The sequence below is a fragment of the Lathyrus oleraceus genome, chromosome 2, assembly GCF_024323335.1.
Source record: "Lathyrus oleraceus cultivar Zhongwan6 chromosome 2, CAAS_Psat_ZW6_1.0, whole genome shotgun sequence".
In the NCBI taxonomy this organism is placed as follows: Eukaryota; Viridiplantae; Streptophyta; class Magnoliopsida; order Fabales; family Fabaceae; genus Lathyrus; species Lathyrus oleraceus.
Genome location: NC_066580.1, coordinates 158,454,102 through 158,470,883, shown reverse-complemented (window position 1 = coordinate 158,470,883; position 16,782 = coordinate 158,454,102). Strand labels below are relative to the sequence as shown.

Genomic DNA, 16,782 nt, shown 5'->3' with positions numbered 1-16,782 from the left:
ATTCGCCCGACCAGATTTTTATATGATATCAGTTCCCTGTTAGTCGATGAGTGTGTGTACACTATCGAAACATTGTTTCTTCTAATGTTGTTTGGAGGTGTGCATAATGGATGGGAGAAACGATCGTGTTATTGCTGAAGCTTTGGAATTGCTTGCTCATGTGATGTCTCATAATGCATAGAACAATCAGAATGGGGGAGCAGGAGGAGCTCTTGATGAGTTTCGCGCTTTCGGGAAATTTCAGAGGAACAATCCACCAACTTTAAAAGGTTGTCATGATCTAGAGGGTGCACGGGCATGTCTCAAAGTAATTAAGAATATCTTCCGAGTGATGGCCTGCACTGAGGCTCAAAAGGTACAATTTGGTACTCATATGCTGTCAGAGGAAGCTGAGGATTGGTGGGATAACATGCGTCAAAGATTGGAAGCTATTGGTATAAAGATAACTTGGGTTGTGTTCAGAAAAGAATTCTTATAGAAGTATTTCCCCGAGGACTTTCGTGGTAAGAAGGAGATAGAGTTCCTTGAGTTGGAGCAAGGGACCATGATTGTGGAAGAGTATGCTGCGAAGTTTGAGGCGCTTGTGAAGTTTTATCCCCATTACAACTGTGTTGATGCTGAGATTTCCAAATGTCTCGAGTTTGAGAATGGGCTTCAAATAAGGTATTGGATACCAACAAATTCATAGGTATGTTGAACTGGTGAATAAGAGTAGAATCTACAATGAGGATAACATAGGTCGATCTGCTCACTATAAGAGTCTTAGTGAGAAGAAAGGGAAAAGACAATTTCGAGGGAAACCTTATGTAACTCCAACTGAAAAAGTGAAGCAAAAGGCTTCAGATGGGAAGAAGACAAGTGTGGGAGGGGCTCCCGCTTCTGTCAAGTGCTTCAATTGTGGCGAGTTAGGGCATCATACTAATGAATGTAATAATAAGGTTCTGAGATGTTACAATTGTGGAAAAACGGGTCACCATGTTGCAGAGTGCAAGAATAATGGTCCGACTTGTTACAATTCTGGTGAATAGGGTCATATCAGTATGCAATGTCAGAAGCCAAAGAAGACGACCGCTACTACTGCCCATACTAATGGTAGAGTGTTTACTTTGAATGGTTCAGAGGTTCCCAAGATAAATCACTTGATCAGAGGTACTTGTTTCATTAACAATGTTGAGTTAATTGCTATTATTGATACTGATGCTACTCATTCGTTTATTTTGCTTGAGTGTGCTACGAGGTTGGGTTTAAAACTATCTTATATGGTTGAAAGTATGGTTATCGATACCCCGACTAATGGTTCTGTGACTACTGTGTTAGTCTATTTAAGTTATCCTTTGACTATTTATGGTAAGAATTTTGCGGTGGACTTGGTTTGTCTACCTTTGCATCAAATCAATATTATTCTTGGAATGAACTGATTGAAGTTCAACTATGTTCATATCAACTGCTACAGCAAAATCGTGAGGTTCCCAGAGTTTGGTGATTATGCAGAGTTGATGTTTTTATCTGCTAAGCAAGTATAAGAACTCTTAGAAGACGAGGCTCAGATGTTTGCATCATTGCAAGTCGACAATAAGGTTGATAGTGTTGATCTGCCTGATGTGTGCAATTTCCCAGATGTATTTCCAGATGATATTAGTGACTTACTATCAGAGCGTGAGATTGAGTTTTCCATTGATGTGGTACTTGGTACTAATCTTGTGTCGATGGCTTCGTATATGATGCCGGCTTCAGAATTGGATGAATTGAAGAAACAATTGGAAGAGTTGCTTGAGAAGAAGTTTGTTCGACCAAGTGCTTCTCTGTGGGGTGCGCCAGTGTTGCTAGTTAAGAAAATGGACGGAAGTATGAGGTTGTGTGTTAACTACAGACAATTGAATAAAGTTACTATAAAAAACAAGTATCCTCTTCCGAGAATTGATGATCGGACGGATCAATTGGTGGGTGCTTGTGTGTTTAGCAAGATAGATTTGAGGTCAGGTTATCATCATATTCGTGTGAAATTAGACAACATTCTGAAGATTGCATTTAGGACAAGGTATGGTCATTACTAGTATACAATAATGTTATTTGGAGTGTCTAATGTGTCAGGTGTGTTCATGGAGTATATGAATAGGATTTTCCATCCTTGTCTGGATCAACATGTGGTCGTATTCATCGACGACATCTTGATATATTCTAAGTCCGAGGAAGAACATGAGAAGCATCTAAAAGTTGTATTACAGGTGTTGAGAGATAAAAAGCTTTATGCCAAGTTGTCCAAGTGTGAATTCTGGTTAAAAGAAGTGAGTTTCCTCGGTCATGTGATTTCTAGTGGAGGAATTGTTGTTGATCTGTTGAAAGTTGATGTTGTGTTGCAGTGGGAGACTCTAAAGTCTGCTACTGAGATTCGAAGTTTCCTTGGCTCAGCTGGTATTTATCTTAGGTTTATAGAAAGATTTTCGAAGTTAGCATTGCCTTTGACTCAGTTGACTCGAAAGGGTCAAGCTTATGTGTGAGATGTTACATGTGAAGAGAGTTTTGTAGAGTGCTCCGGTATTGATCTTGCCAAATCTGAGTGAGTCTTTTGTAGTATATTTTGATGGGTCTTGGTGGTGTACTGATGCAGAATGGTCTGGTCGTTGCTTATGCTTCCAAACAACTGAAGGTTCATGAAAGGAATTATTCTACGCATGACTTAGAGTTGGCAATTGTGGTTTTTGTTTTGAAGATCTGGAGGAATTATCTTTTTGGATCTAGGTTCAAAGTGTTCAGCAATCACAAGATCCTGAAGTATCTATTTGATCAAGAGTCGAATATGAGGCAGAGGAGATGGCTTGAACTTCTAAAGGATTATGATTTTGAATTAAGTTATCATCCGGGTAAGGCTAATGTTGTAGTTGATGCATTGAGTAGGAAGTCCTTGCATATGCCAATTCTCATGGTTTGAGAGTTAGAACTGATTGAGCAATTCAGAGATATGAGTCTAGTATGTGAAGAGACTCTTAACTGTGTGACGCTGACTAGTGGTATTCTCAGAGAAATCGGAGAAGGTCAGAAATCTGATTTGGGTTTGGTGGATCGTCTCATGTTAATCAACCAGGGTAGTATGGGTGATTTCTCAGGTTGATGAGAATGATGTGATGAGGTTCAGAGATAAGGTGTGTGTTCCATATGTGCTAGAAATTAAGAAGAGCATTTTTCAAGTGGGTTAAGTATTCATCCTGGTGCTACAAAAATGCATCAAGACTTGAAGAAATTGTTTTGGTGGCCAGGAATGAAAAAGGAAGTAGTTGAGTTTATGTATGCTTGTTTGACTTGTCAGAAGTCGAAGATTGAACATCAGAAACCGTTGGGTCTGATGCAACCGTTGAATATTCCAGAGTGCAAATGGGATGGCATTTCCATGAATTTTGTGACAGGTTTGTCGAAGACTTCGAAGGGATGCGATTCAATTTGGGTGATTGTTGATAGATTGACCAAATCAGCTCATTTTATATCGATGATGATCAATTATTCTTTACAGAAGCTTGCCAAATTGTATATTGATGAGATTGTAAAATTGCATGGTATTCCTTCAAGTATTGTGTCTGATAGAGATCTCAGATTCACATCGAGGTTTTGGGAGAGGTTGCAGATAACTTTGGATATTAAGTTGAGGTTGAGTCCTTCTTATCATCCGCAAATGGACAGTCAAACAAAGAGGACCATCAAGTCGTTGGAAGATTTGTTGAGGGCTTGTGTGCTAGAACAAGGAGGTGCTTGGGATATCTACTTGTCATTGATTGAGTTTACCTACAACAACAATTATCATTCTAGTATTAAAATGGCACTATATGAGGCATTGTACGGTAAGAGTGTATGGCTCATTTGTGTTGGTATGAGTCAGGCGAGAGTGTTGTGCTTGAACCTGAGATTGTTCACCAGACGATTGAAAAGAACAAGGTGATCCAAGAAAAGATGAAAGCATCGCAAAATCTTCAGAAAAGTTACCATGATAAGAGGAGGAAAGCACTTGAGTTCCAGGAGAAAGATCACATGTTTTTGAGAGTTACATCGGTAACTGGTTTTGGTCGAGCTTTGAAGTCTCGAAAGCTCACACGGCGTTTTGTTGGTCTGTACAAGATTTTACAAAAGGATACGAGATGTGGCCTATCAGATTGATTTGTCGTCGCTACTAGCTAATCTTCATGATGTGTTTCATGTGTCTCAATTAAGAAGATACATTTTGGATCCTTCTCATGTGATCCAAATGGATGATTTGCATGTGAGAGATAACCAGACTATGTAGGCATCACCCATGCAAATAGAGGATCGAGAAGTGAAGCAGTTGCGGGGTGAAGAGATTGCCTTGATAAAGGTAGTTTGGGGAGGATTGGCCGGTGGGAGCATGATTTGGGAGCGTGAAGAATAATTTAGAGAGTCGTATTCGACTCTATTCTCATTAGGTAATTTTTTAGGATGAAAAATTTCTTAAGTGGGGAAGAGTTGTAACACCCCATTTTCCTTATTATATATTTTACTATATTTTATTTGTTTGAATTATATATTTTAATTGATTTATGATATTGCTGGGATGTGAATCCTTGAGTTAGAGACATGGTAATTTAATTATTAGATGAGTATAATGTTTAAAATTATTTTATTAAGTAAATTAATAATTATGTTATATTATTTAGTGAAAATAAGAAGAAAAAAATAGGCTTTAATTAGGCTTTACCACCTCTACCCCTAACTTAATCTCAAAATATCCACCTTGCCCTTATTTATATAAATCATTATTTTATTTAATATCATGATTCCAACTCAAAAACTTGATCGGTAAAATAGCGAGTGTACTATTTGCACCAATGTAGTAATAAAATGAGAGTTATCCCGAGTATCGATCTCGAGGACTGCGTAATAAGTACCAATCTTTATAATAATTCAATTGAACAAAAGATCATAGGGGGTTTGATGAGTGTTTTCAAAAATAATAAGAACGAGAAATAAAAATATTAAGCGTATAAAAACTGTTTAACCGATATGAGAAAGCATGCTAGGGTCAGATGTGTGAATTGCTTTGTAATACATTTCTTCCATATCATATAACATCTATGTTGTAATTATTCAAAATCGATTCTCAAGAATTGTTTTCTCTAATTCCTTAGCCGAAAACCATTTACAGTCAATTTCAATCCTAATTCCTTAGTTATTCAAATTGACGTTACGAAATAAGTAAATGATCAAGAATTAACGGCTACTACGGTTTGATCCTTATTCCTAAGTGATTAAATCGAAGTTTTATTATACAACAAACGATAAGGCGGTTGAACCGACCTAAACCTTAACCCGAGATCAGAATTTCATTTGTCCGATAAAATAAAGCATTAAGAACGTTGTATAATAATTTGAATGAAGAAAACATCAATGATCATAAAAACATAGAAAAAGTATTCATACAGTAGCAATTCAGGGATACCCCCTATCATTGGGGGGTTTAGCTTCTCATAATATTCAAAGACACTAAATTACAAATTAGAGACATTACAGTTTGTTGTTGATGAATGTTGATCTTCAATCTCTTCCGATCTTGAAGATCTCTTATCCTCTAAACACCTTGCAAGCTCGCTTCTCCTTTCTGTCTCTTTTCTTCTACGATCAAAATTCCTTCTCTCTATGCCAAAATCCAGACAAAATAGCTTCCAATCAACTAAAAACATCGTGAAATACCCAGTTTGTCCTCCGGACGTACACAGGGGTCAATACACGAAAACTCAGCAAACGGGGCAAAATGGCCAACACGGGCCGTGTCAGGTGACACGGCTGCCCGTGTTGGCTCTCTGTAAACTTCCAAACCTCAGCCCTTGCTGACACGGGACGTGTCAGCTGACACGGGCACCCGTGTCATCCCCTTGGATTCTTGATTCCACCATCTCTCTTCTGCACATGCTGACACGGGCCGTGTCAGCTGACACAGGCACCCGTGTCAGCCCCCTGTTTTTGTCTTTTTTCGCTTTGCATGATGTCCTTGACTTCCATTCTTCCGGTACGCACCTTTCAGACTTGTTGTTGGACCTGGAAACCAAACAGTACTACACAGAAACGCATAAAATGTGACAAAAAGAGATGAACTACTAATGCAACATAAAACAAGCAAAAATTTATAAAATGCGATAAACTTAAGAAATCAACTAAAATAAAGAACAAAATGTTACCGATTCTTGAAGATTCAATGCTGGATGGATGATGAAAGCTAAGTGTAAATGGTGACCGATCACAACCCCAAGTATGTATATATATATATATATATATATATATATATATATATATATATATATATATATATATATATATATATATATATATATATATATATATATATATATATATATATATATATATATATATATATATATATATATATATATATATATATATATATATATATATATATATATATATATATATATATATATATATAATATATATATATATATATATATATATATCTATATATATATATATATATATATATTCTATATATATATATATATAAGTATATAAGTATATATATAGTATATATAATATATATATATATATATATATATCTATATATCTATATATATATATATATATATATATATATATATATATATTATATATATATATATATATATATACTTATATATATACTTATATACTTATATACAAATACATATATATACTTGCATACCTTGATATCATGAGTGTTAAACACCTTAACCCCGAGAGATTTGGTGAGTAGTGTGAAGAAGTTTGCAGGTAAAGGAACACTATGAAATGATAGGGCAGTGGATAGTTCGAATGGGTGAACTAGAAGCTTAATCGGGAAGGAAGAAGATAAGTTGCGAATAGTATCAGCTGTGTTGTAGAAAGAAGAAAATCCATGGTTGACCTCCGCGTTGTCTCTTACATCACTTGAGGACAAGCAATGAGATAAGTTTGGGGTTGTGATCGGTCACCATTTACACTTAGTTTTCATCATCCATCCAGCATTGAATCTTCAAGAATCGGTAACATTTTGTTCTTTATTTTAATTAATTTCTTAAGTTTATCGCATTTTATAAATTTCTGCTTGTTTTATGTTGCATTAGTAGTTCATCTCTTTTTGTCACATCTTATGCATTTCTGTGTAGTACTGTTTAGTTTCCAAGTCCAATAACAAGTCCGAAAGGTGCGTACCGGAAGAATGAAAGTCAAGGACATCATGTAAAGCGAAAAAAGACGAAAACAGGGGGCTGACACGAGTGCCCGTGTCGGCGGACACGGCCCGTGTCAGCATGTGCAAAAGAGAGATGGTGGAATCAAGAATCCAGGGGGCTGACACAGGTGCCCGTGTCAGCATGTGCAAAAGAGAGATGGTGGAATCAAAAATCCAGGGGGCTGACACGGGTGCCCGTGTCAGCTGACACGGGTGCCCGTGTCAGCTGACACGGTCCATATATATATATATATATATATATATATATATATATATATATATATATATATATATATATATATATATATATTAGATATATATATATATATATATATATATATATATAATATATATATATATATTATATATATATATGTATTTGTATAATTATATATATATATATATATATATATATATATATATATAATATATATATATATATCTATATATATATATATATATATATATATATATTATATATATATCTATATAATATATATATATATATATATATATATATATATAAGCATATAAGTATTTGTAGATAAATACTTATATACAATATACTTATTTGTATATAAGTACTTATATATATATATACTTATATTAAATAAAATAATAATTTATATAATCATTTAATTAAATTAAAAATAAATAGATGTGTAGAGAAAATAAGGGCAAGGTGATCATTTTGAGAGTAAGATGGGGGTAGGGTGGTAAAGCCTAATTAAAAGAGAATAAATTATTAGAGTGAGGGAGAGGTGAGAAAAGATAATTCTCTTGTACGTGAAAAGTTGGAAAGGAGAAAAGAGTTAGGGCAAAGAAAGGCTTAGGAGGAGCACCATTGTTAGAGCTTGAGAAGCATTTTTGCAGGAGAAAATCTAAGTTAAGAAGGGTGGGAAATTGCTTCAATAATGAGGATATATGCATGAAGGGTAGGGTAAGAGTCCTTAAACTCCAATAGGACATTTGAGATTTTACTAAATTTTGAATTTTTATGATATCTTGATGTTATATGTTGTGATTATTGATGATTTTCGTGCACTATATGTAGCTGTATTTTCTGTTTTGAATGTTGAGATAATTTCATCATTGTTGAGAGTTTCGAAGGTCTATGAAATTGATAAAGTTATGAATTATATGACTTAATTGATGTCAATATGTGATAAATCGTAAATTTGAGGTTTTAATCAATGGATAGGTGTTGAATTTCGAATTATGAGATCGAGACTTTTTACGGAATCGAAATCGGAGATCTGGAAGGCCTCCAACGACGAAAAATAAGTTTTTAGGTTGTTCTTCGAACCTGTAACCGGTTACCGAACTGAATGTAACCGATTACCACTTGAAAAATATGTTTCTTGGTTGTTTTTGAGCTCATAACCGGTTACAGGTTTGAGCGTAACCGGTTACCACTATTACGTGAAAATTTGGGAAATTAAAAATGACGTAACTTGAGCTTCGTAACTCCGTTTGGTGCGCGGTTCGAAGCGTTGGAAAGCTAACACATAGTACTATCTCATGGTGATTCCTTAAGAGGCTGAATATGATATATTTAACATTGAATTATTTGGTAATGCATTATTATTGTAGATGCCTTAGTTGTTATATGGAAGTTGTTTATGTGAAAGTTGCAATTATCGATTTTCCGCATTTTGTTGGTTATTGGCTACTATTAACTGCTGTATGATATTGTTTTGATGTTAGTTGCTGATTTATCATGATTTTAATAGGTATGATGTAGTAATTGATGAATGATGAATATATGTCAATGATAAATTATAATGTTTTATGATGAATCGTATTATGTTAAATATTTTAAATTATTAAGTTGAACTGTTTACGACTCTTTATGATGTTATTAAAATTGAAGTTTAAGACTAAATGTTGTATGCTCTTCTACCTTCTTTGAATGTTGATGTTGAATTCTGTTGCGATGATACCTAAATAAAGGTGAGCATGTGATGACAGGTTAATATGTTTGCTCTAACCCGTGTTATAGGGCATGATAACTTATCTTTTATGCAGTGTGACACCCTTGTGTTGGTGATTGTTTAATTAATTTCGTTAATTATACGTGGAATTTAGAAGGGTGTTACATCGATCAACGTGAGACGCGTCCATTTGACGAGATAGTGCTATACTCGGGATGGTTGGGTTGCGGATCACGTCTCACTTCTCCTCATCTCCCGAGCGCATCATTCGGCAGTTGGGCTACACTCTGACCATTTCCAAACACTCAGTTGTCTCTGCTCCTCCTGCTTTGACACTTAGACAGATGAATGTCATTTTTGATGATTATGAGTCATCTGGTACCAGAAGAGGCACAAAGTACCATAGCTGAGAACCACTGGAGCTACATGGTCGGGTACATCAAGTGGTTCTTCAGGGTGTCACATCCGTATATGGTACAGGCTGCTCTAGGAGATCCATCGATGCTAGCTCATCAGGAGATATCAGAGGAGGAGCAGACACAATTAGATCATGCTAAGGATGTCTTGCCTAGATGTTTTTGCATTGAGGAGGAAGGCATTGACAGGGATATCTTCCTAGATGAGTCTGATGTGAGGCAGGTCCTAAATGACATCATGACAGAGGCACGATGGGCATTGATGTACCGGAAATAACACCAGAGGACGGGAATATTGATGACAGAAGAGATGTAGTCCGACATACGCAGTAATGCAACAGTATATAATAGTTGTATTTTGGATTCATTATGCATTGTATTTTATTTTTACCTCATGCTACTTTATTGTGTATTTCGATTTTATTTATATATGATATTCTTGGATCATATGTATTTATATACGTCATTTTTTGCATATCGATTGTATGGTTTAAATCGTGTCACTTATTGGACTAAATAGCGTTAATAAATTTTCATCTGAATACACATAAACAAAGCATAACATGTAATATTCTGGTATGTTACGTAGATGCATCTCCGTAAGCATCTCCTGTATAATATGCATGTCAAGCCTTTCAGAGTTAATGCATGGCGTATAAATTTTAAAATGTTACAGAGACGCATCTCTAGATAAATTAACATTATAAAATACGCTCGGAGATGTATCTCTAAAATTTATAGAACATTTTAATATTTTAACCTAGAAACTAAACAATACATGGTTGAACATATCACACTGGTGAAGCTAGTTAAGGATGATTCTCCCAATCTAGGCAAATATTTTTTACCTAAAACACATCAATATTTTGCATAAATTTTTCAGTGTATTATATGATTTAATTTTAATCTTATTAAAATATGTCATTAATTATCTATTTTATTTTGAATTATTTTATATATGTGTTTTTATTAAAAATAAAATTTAAAAATGATAATATATGAAATGTCCTTTTAATTTAATCCAACATCACATATTTTGTAATAGAATATAACAAGAATAAAATATTTTTAAAATTAAAAATAAAAAACAAAAATATATTTGTTTTGATTGACTCCTGTGGTTTGATTTATTCATTATCATACTTGAATATTTTATTCTAGTTTTTTTATATAAAAAAGTTTTAATAAAGAAATAAAATAAAATAAATTTAATTTTTAATTGTCTAAACCTATTTTACTAGTATTAATAGGATCCTTATATTTTAAGAAAGACATTAAAAATCTGCAAAGTAGAAAACTATTAAAATATGGATTTAAAAAATCATATTTTTTTCTTTTAGAAAAAAAAATATCAACTCTCTAAATCCTTATTTCATTAGTTTCTTGCTTCACCAATTTTACCCCTTTTTCCTTCTAAAAGGTCCTTATTTACATTAGTAAAATAAATTTAGACAATTAAAAATTCAATTTTTTCTTTACTAATATTTTCCTTAATTAAAAAATCAAATATTTAAATATGGGTAACAAATCAAATCAATGAGAGCCAAAAATAAATTTCATTATTTATTTTTTATATTTAAAAACTTTAAAAAGCACATGTTAAAAGTCTATGACATAGTAACCTAATTAAACATAAAATTTTGGACTTCAATTATTCTTTAGTAAAACTATATGGATTTATATTACATTATTCAAATCAAATAAAGGAACTTGCATAAGGGAGCTAGACATCTAATTAAAAAAGGCATGCATGTATAGGTAATAGGAGTGCCTATCTTTTCTATGAGAGCCAAACCAAAAGCTTTTAGAGAAAGTAGCCATAAAGTTCCAAGTAACAAATACAGAAGTTCCAAGGATTAGTAGTATCAGTTGTGGGTCCTGTGAGAACAACCCGGAAATACCTAAATGGGAGCAAAGCATTGGGAGCAACTATAGGCCAAGATGCAAACTGACCAGGTTTGCATGTTGTCCTATCATTTTCATGGACCCTCAAGTCCCGCCAGCTCTTTCCGTCCGCCGAACCCTGAGTTGAGTTCATAAGACAGTTATCATCTTAGCCCACTAAATAGAGTGGACTATATTCACAATAGAGATTGTGTACCTGAATATTCCAATATCTCGGAAAGGCCTTGGAGCCATCCTGCCTCATGGTATAATAGTTGCACATAAGCTGAAATATGAAGAAAAAACTCAGGTGCGCAATTTCGATCTAACAAAAATGATCTACTCGTTGAATTGCAATTCTACTTTCAATACTTCATTTGTCAAATGGCAATAAATCGTCGAATTAAAGGTTTTATTTTGCAGTCGAGAAATTTTGATGTTTTTCTTAAAGTATATATACAATTAAATAGCTTGCTCAAATGGCATTTTATGTACCTGATGATCTTGTCCAAGATCAACCATCCACCAGGAACAGTTATGTCCATTTTCCAAACGAGGCCCCGCGAAACATGTTCCCTGTCATAGCCAAATGAACTATTAGGTTCCATCCAAGAAAATAATAGTTCAATAACAAACCACTGTAAATCAATTTAGAATTACCTGGTAAGTTCTTGAGACCAAAACCTTGGGATCTGTGTATCTTGAGTGGGGACTGCTGGCTGTGATGGTAATTTTCTTTGGCTGCCACAATTTTATTTTAAGAAGAGAATGTATAAACAGGTCAAAGACCAGCACTTAAAATAATAATTCCTAAACTGAAGAGGAAAACATAAACCATGACCTACCTCTGCCAAAAGAGGATTAACCCACTGGTGTTCACCGTATGATGTGCCTGCAAAGTACAGAACTCCATGGTCATCCCCATCGCAAATATACTGGAGGTCCCTGTAACTAGACCGTCTGTGTTGGAATCTAGCACTGCAAATGATGAAAGTCAACTCCTGTTAGGTTTTTTTTCGGGTGCGGGCTGAGAATGGAGATTATAGTAATTTCTAAACATGCACCAATAACAAAAAGCATGAAGATGATATACATGACTTGAATTGAACTCGAAATAGGCCTAACTTGGTAGCCAAGTAATCCAGTTTTGAATTGAACTCCAAACTTATTTTAAAAAAACCTAAGCAGCCAAAATACCAAATGTGTGACTTGTGATATATTTTTACATTTCCGATTTTCCTTTCATGTATCCTGATATCAATTATTGTCAGTGATAGAATTAGAATTTGACCTAACTCATTTCTATAAAACCGGCTAGATAAGGCCTTATAAAATGTTTGTCACGTTTAAATCTTTGTTAAATAGGACCTCTATTTGTGTTGTCATTGTTAAACCGCTACTAATCTACATAGGGCCTCCAAAATCTTGAGACGGCTATCCACCAGAGAGGTTATAATCTATATTTTGAAAATTGGCTCAAAGGGCATAGCATGATGTAATGTCCAATGAAGAATCTGAAGAGACAAACTATGAGGAAGAACTTACTTAATTTCATTTTCTGGCCTTCCCAGCCCATGTTCAACAAAATTTATTGCCTCATGAACCTGTAAGAATATAAACAACATAACAATTAATCAAAGATAACATTCACAAAACCGCACAAAATATACAAACTGAATCAATTAGAAAAAGAGAGAAAGTAATAATTGGAATAAGACAGCAAACTTACGAAACTTTGTAGAACAGGAATATGTCTGACAATGTTGCTATTCTGCAACTGCATGGTAATTACATGGTGCAATTAGAATAAAAATGTAATGAAACCGTGTTCCCGTAAAACTGGCAATAAGTGTCAGAATGCAGAGCAGGCGAACCTTGTCAAGTAAGGAGTGTTGTAGTAGCGGAAATCGAACAAATGACAGCAAGTCATAAACTAACTGAAGCCTCTCCCCAAAAAGGAGTTCAGGTTTTGAATTTATTATTAACTGATCCACCACTTCCCATCCAAATAACTCTTTTGCATTCATGCCAAACATTAGGACGGCATTAAGAACTTTCTCTTCAGACGTTACCGTCAGATCTGGATGCTGCAACGTTCAAAATTAGGTTTGAGAAATTGCATATGCAGGAATATACCAAAGTACTGATCCAACTTTCATGGTATATCCATATAAGTAAAACCCCAATTCCTTTACTCTTTATGCCTTTCTACCGATAAAACTTTTCTGATTTACATGTAAGCATAGGAATAAGCAGATCTCTTTAGAAGATATTGAGTGTCATTCAATTAAATTCCTTGGATTTAACATCAAATTCAACAAATGGAGCAACTCTAAGCGAAACACACCTTAATGATGTTGAAGAAAGTTGTATCATCTAACAAAACAAAGTCAGTGCTGGCACTGATAAAATAGTCAAAGTTCATGGAGATTCTCCTCTGCAGTGTTTCTTTAACAAGTGTACATGATGGGATTGAAGAAACCACATGGAGGAGTGGACATACAGAGTCCTGCAACAAAGTTCAATAGTTAGCTTCAAAAGCTACATCATTAATAGATGCCAAAATTGTCTTCTTCCTCCTCCATCTAATTTGTTTGTATAATAGAAAAACTCTGTTGTATGACCTTCACCCAAAAGAGGAACTTCATCCCTGCATATGACGTGTAGACAAGAAGTATCAATATCTTATAATTGATTATTGTAAAATGGTTCTCTTCTCTTCTTTTGTTCTCACAAGTCCAAAACCGCAACTCTCTTCACCAATCACTTAATCCAAGTGGCATTCACAGGATAAATGATTCTATCTTCCTAGTAAGTACTAGTTACTGTTGTGAGCGAAATTTACCCAACTACCTGAGAGAGGCCTTCTAAAAGCATTTTGCAGCATTCTTGGTGAAGAAATGTCACTCCGAATCGATCAGCCAATAGGAGGAGTTGGAGCAACAAAGAACCAGAATCAATAACTTTCTCATTCAATTGCCCATCATATAAAAAGTCAAGCATAGCCTTAAAAGCTTCTGGCGGCACATCCCGTAAAGTAACCTCTGATGACATGCTTTCACTCATTCCATTCGTAAACATCTGTCAAAAATAACAGCATCTTTAATTGATAGCTCACTGAAGTTAATATTTCCTCTATAAAATGAAAAGTTGATGTTTAGGTGCATAAACCTTCCTGTTACGAATCACAAATTATCAGATCACAGATAATGAATTTGAGTTACCTTGGAAAAGGGGATACTCCATAAGCTGAGAACAATTCTGTGTACTCGCGCGACAAAACCATAACTCTCAATATAGATGTCTACATCGCTGTACTGGCCCGATAATTTTAACTGCCCCAGTCTCTGAATGCTGACAGGAAGTGAGGATAATGTTGAACGATGAGGTCCAATACATGGATATGTTAACTCCACATTCTTACCCGTGTCAAACAACTTGTTATCTACCTTAAAGCGTTCCATAACCTCTTCACATTGCTTCACCAGTGGCATCACTTGAAAATGTAGACTTAAAGCCCTCAAAGAATGAAGTTGTTCATGTGGAATCTATAGCATAGAAAGACACAACAGTGCATCAAGCAAAATAAAAATCAGCCAAGAAAGATGATAATCAGCTAGACAAAATCTCAAGACAAACTTATCATCTCTGTAGCACCGCCACCTCTGAAAAAAGGTATAGTCTGTGTCCGTGTCGGTGTCCGAAATCAACACGGGCACTTGTGAATACATCTAATTGATTCATTTTTTCAAATTATTACAGTATCGACGTGTCAAATTCGGTGATGTGTTTCAGATATCCGTGTTTCATAGCTTATCATATATAGATTGTGAGAATGCAATATGATTGAAGAAGAAAAATAGCAGACAAGGGTTGCCTTGATATGACAAATCCACGTTGAATGATTAGTACGAAGAAGTGGTACCTGGGTCCAGCCAGTGTAGATGTAGTGAAGCAGTGCATGGAGAACTGGATAAGAAACGGTGGGCATTGTGATGACAAAAGAGGAGCAGAAATTGAAATTTCCAGAAGCAGCTAAAATCGGCTTGTGAGCAGGAACAGGTCTTTCCTCTGGACCAACTACGAATATCATATCAGACAAGTCCCAGCTCTCGAGAAAATTGTTGAGACCCCATTTGTCATAGTCCATACGCAACTGTTTATAAGCAGCAGCAATATCATCTTCCTCAATTTGATAATCACCGAAAACCATACGCTTCGATAACGGCTTGAGAGAGTGTGTTAACGAGAGAACATTAACATTTCTATACTTAACATGTTTATCCCAACTGCTAAGGCCAATATACTGAACATTGCAATTAGGATGAGAATCAGACCACTGGAAAACAACATCCTGGAAAGGGTATTTCCCGTTACCTATACTGATGAAGCCATCGTAGATACTGATCCAATAACTCTGAAATGAGTTTGAACAACAGAGACCAACCCCCGCCTCGTCGACGACAGTCTTACCGTTTACCTCAATTCTGAGACGTCGATTCCGATGACTCCCCAATATGATTGTGTAATGAGGACTACTATCTCTTTTGTAGTGGTACCCTTGGCTTCCCACATTCTCCCTAAAAACCAACGTAACATCGTTGCAGGCAAATGCATCGAATGCCACGCATCCCCTACCTGCTTCCTGGAATTTTAAATCCTCTCGCCACGCACACTCAAACGGTGGCACAGTCAGAAACTTCTCCACCATCTTTAATTAATCTAACAACTCAAAACAGGATTGTCTTGTGAGTAATACGCATCCATTCAATATAACCTAATGATAACAATTTTAATTTTTTTTCTCAATAATTTAACGGAAGGGAACAGAACAATTCCAAAAAACACGTAACAAAAAGAAAATTTGAGATCCCCAATTGAAATTACCTGCAAAATACGACCTTGTTTAACACCAAATTGCTGAGAGAAAACGAAACCTCGCATAACCGATAAAGATTTTTCAAAAGGAATCAGGTCAATGAAATTCTGAGACTCGTCAAAATGAAGAGAGATTAACGGCGTGTTGGATTATATATGAATATTGAATACTGTGGTGGCATATTGTTGTTCTTATCCAACGCATGGGTGAAATATCTATGCTGACTAAGATCCTCGTAAGGTATATCATTTTGGATCCAACAATATTTATTTCATTTTTCGTCCTCTTCTGCTTATATTTGCTTGCATTTGTTTCCACTAGTGGGACCCTACTGGTACCTTAATTTATTTCCACTAGCATTTGTTTTATTTTGAAAAATAATGATAGTGTTCCTTATGGCCAATTGATTGTGATGGGTAAAATTTTGGTGTTACCTTCCAACCTAGTTTACCTTCTTAGTAAAATCCG

General features: G+C 35.0%; 1 protein-coding gene across 2 annotated transcripts; it reads right to left on the bottom strand.

Moving 5' to 3' along the window:
* Positions 1–11,177: 11,177 nt before the first annotated feature.
* LOC127118654 (BTB/POZ domain-containing protein At2g30600) lies at positions 11,178–16,564 on the bottom strand. Of its 2 annotated transcripts, none has more exons than XM_051048890.1 (13): positions 16,323–16,564; positions 15,361–16,212; positions 14,660–14,983; positions 14,289–14,516; positions 13,783–13,944; positions 13,310–13,522; positions 13,165–13,212; positions 12,981–13,039; positions 12,281–12,413; positions 12,096–12,176; positions 11,931–12,011; positions 11,653–11,721; positions 11,178–11,574 (listed from the first exon to the last, which is right to left on the bottom strand). In XM_051048890.1, the coding sequence occupies exons 2-13, from the start codon at positions 16,144–16,146 to the stop codon at positions 11,356–11,358; spliced, it is 2,403 nt and encodes an 800-aa protein (XP_050904847.1). In that variant the 5' UTR covers positions 16,147–16,212; positions 16,323–16,564; the 3' UTR covers positions 11,178–11,355. The 2 variants fall into 2 exon arrangements, with proteins under 2 accessions (XP_050904847.1, XP_050904846.1); XM_051048889.1 differs by having other exon boundaries at positions 15,361–16,157; positions 16,323–16,563.
* Positions 16,565–16,782: the final 218 nt, after the last annotated feature.

Excerpts from the sequence above, each read along its gene's own strand:
- LOC127118654 (XM_051048890.1), bottom strand. The coding sequence starts at position 16,146 with ATGGTGGAGAAGTTTCTGACTGTGCCACCGTTTGAGTGTGCGTGGCGA. Across the intron at positions 14,517-14,659 it reads GGAGTATCCCCTTTTCCAAG|ATGTTTACGAATGGAATGAG; the intron begins GTAACTCAAATT and ends TATTTTTGACAG. Across the intron at positions 13,040-13,164 it reads TTCCTGTTCTACAAAGTTTC|GTTCATGAGGCAATAAATTT; the intron begins GTAAGTTTGCTG and ends ATATTCTTACAG.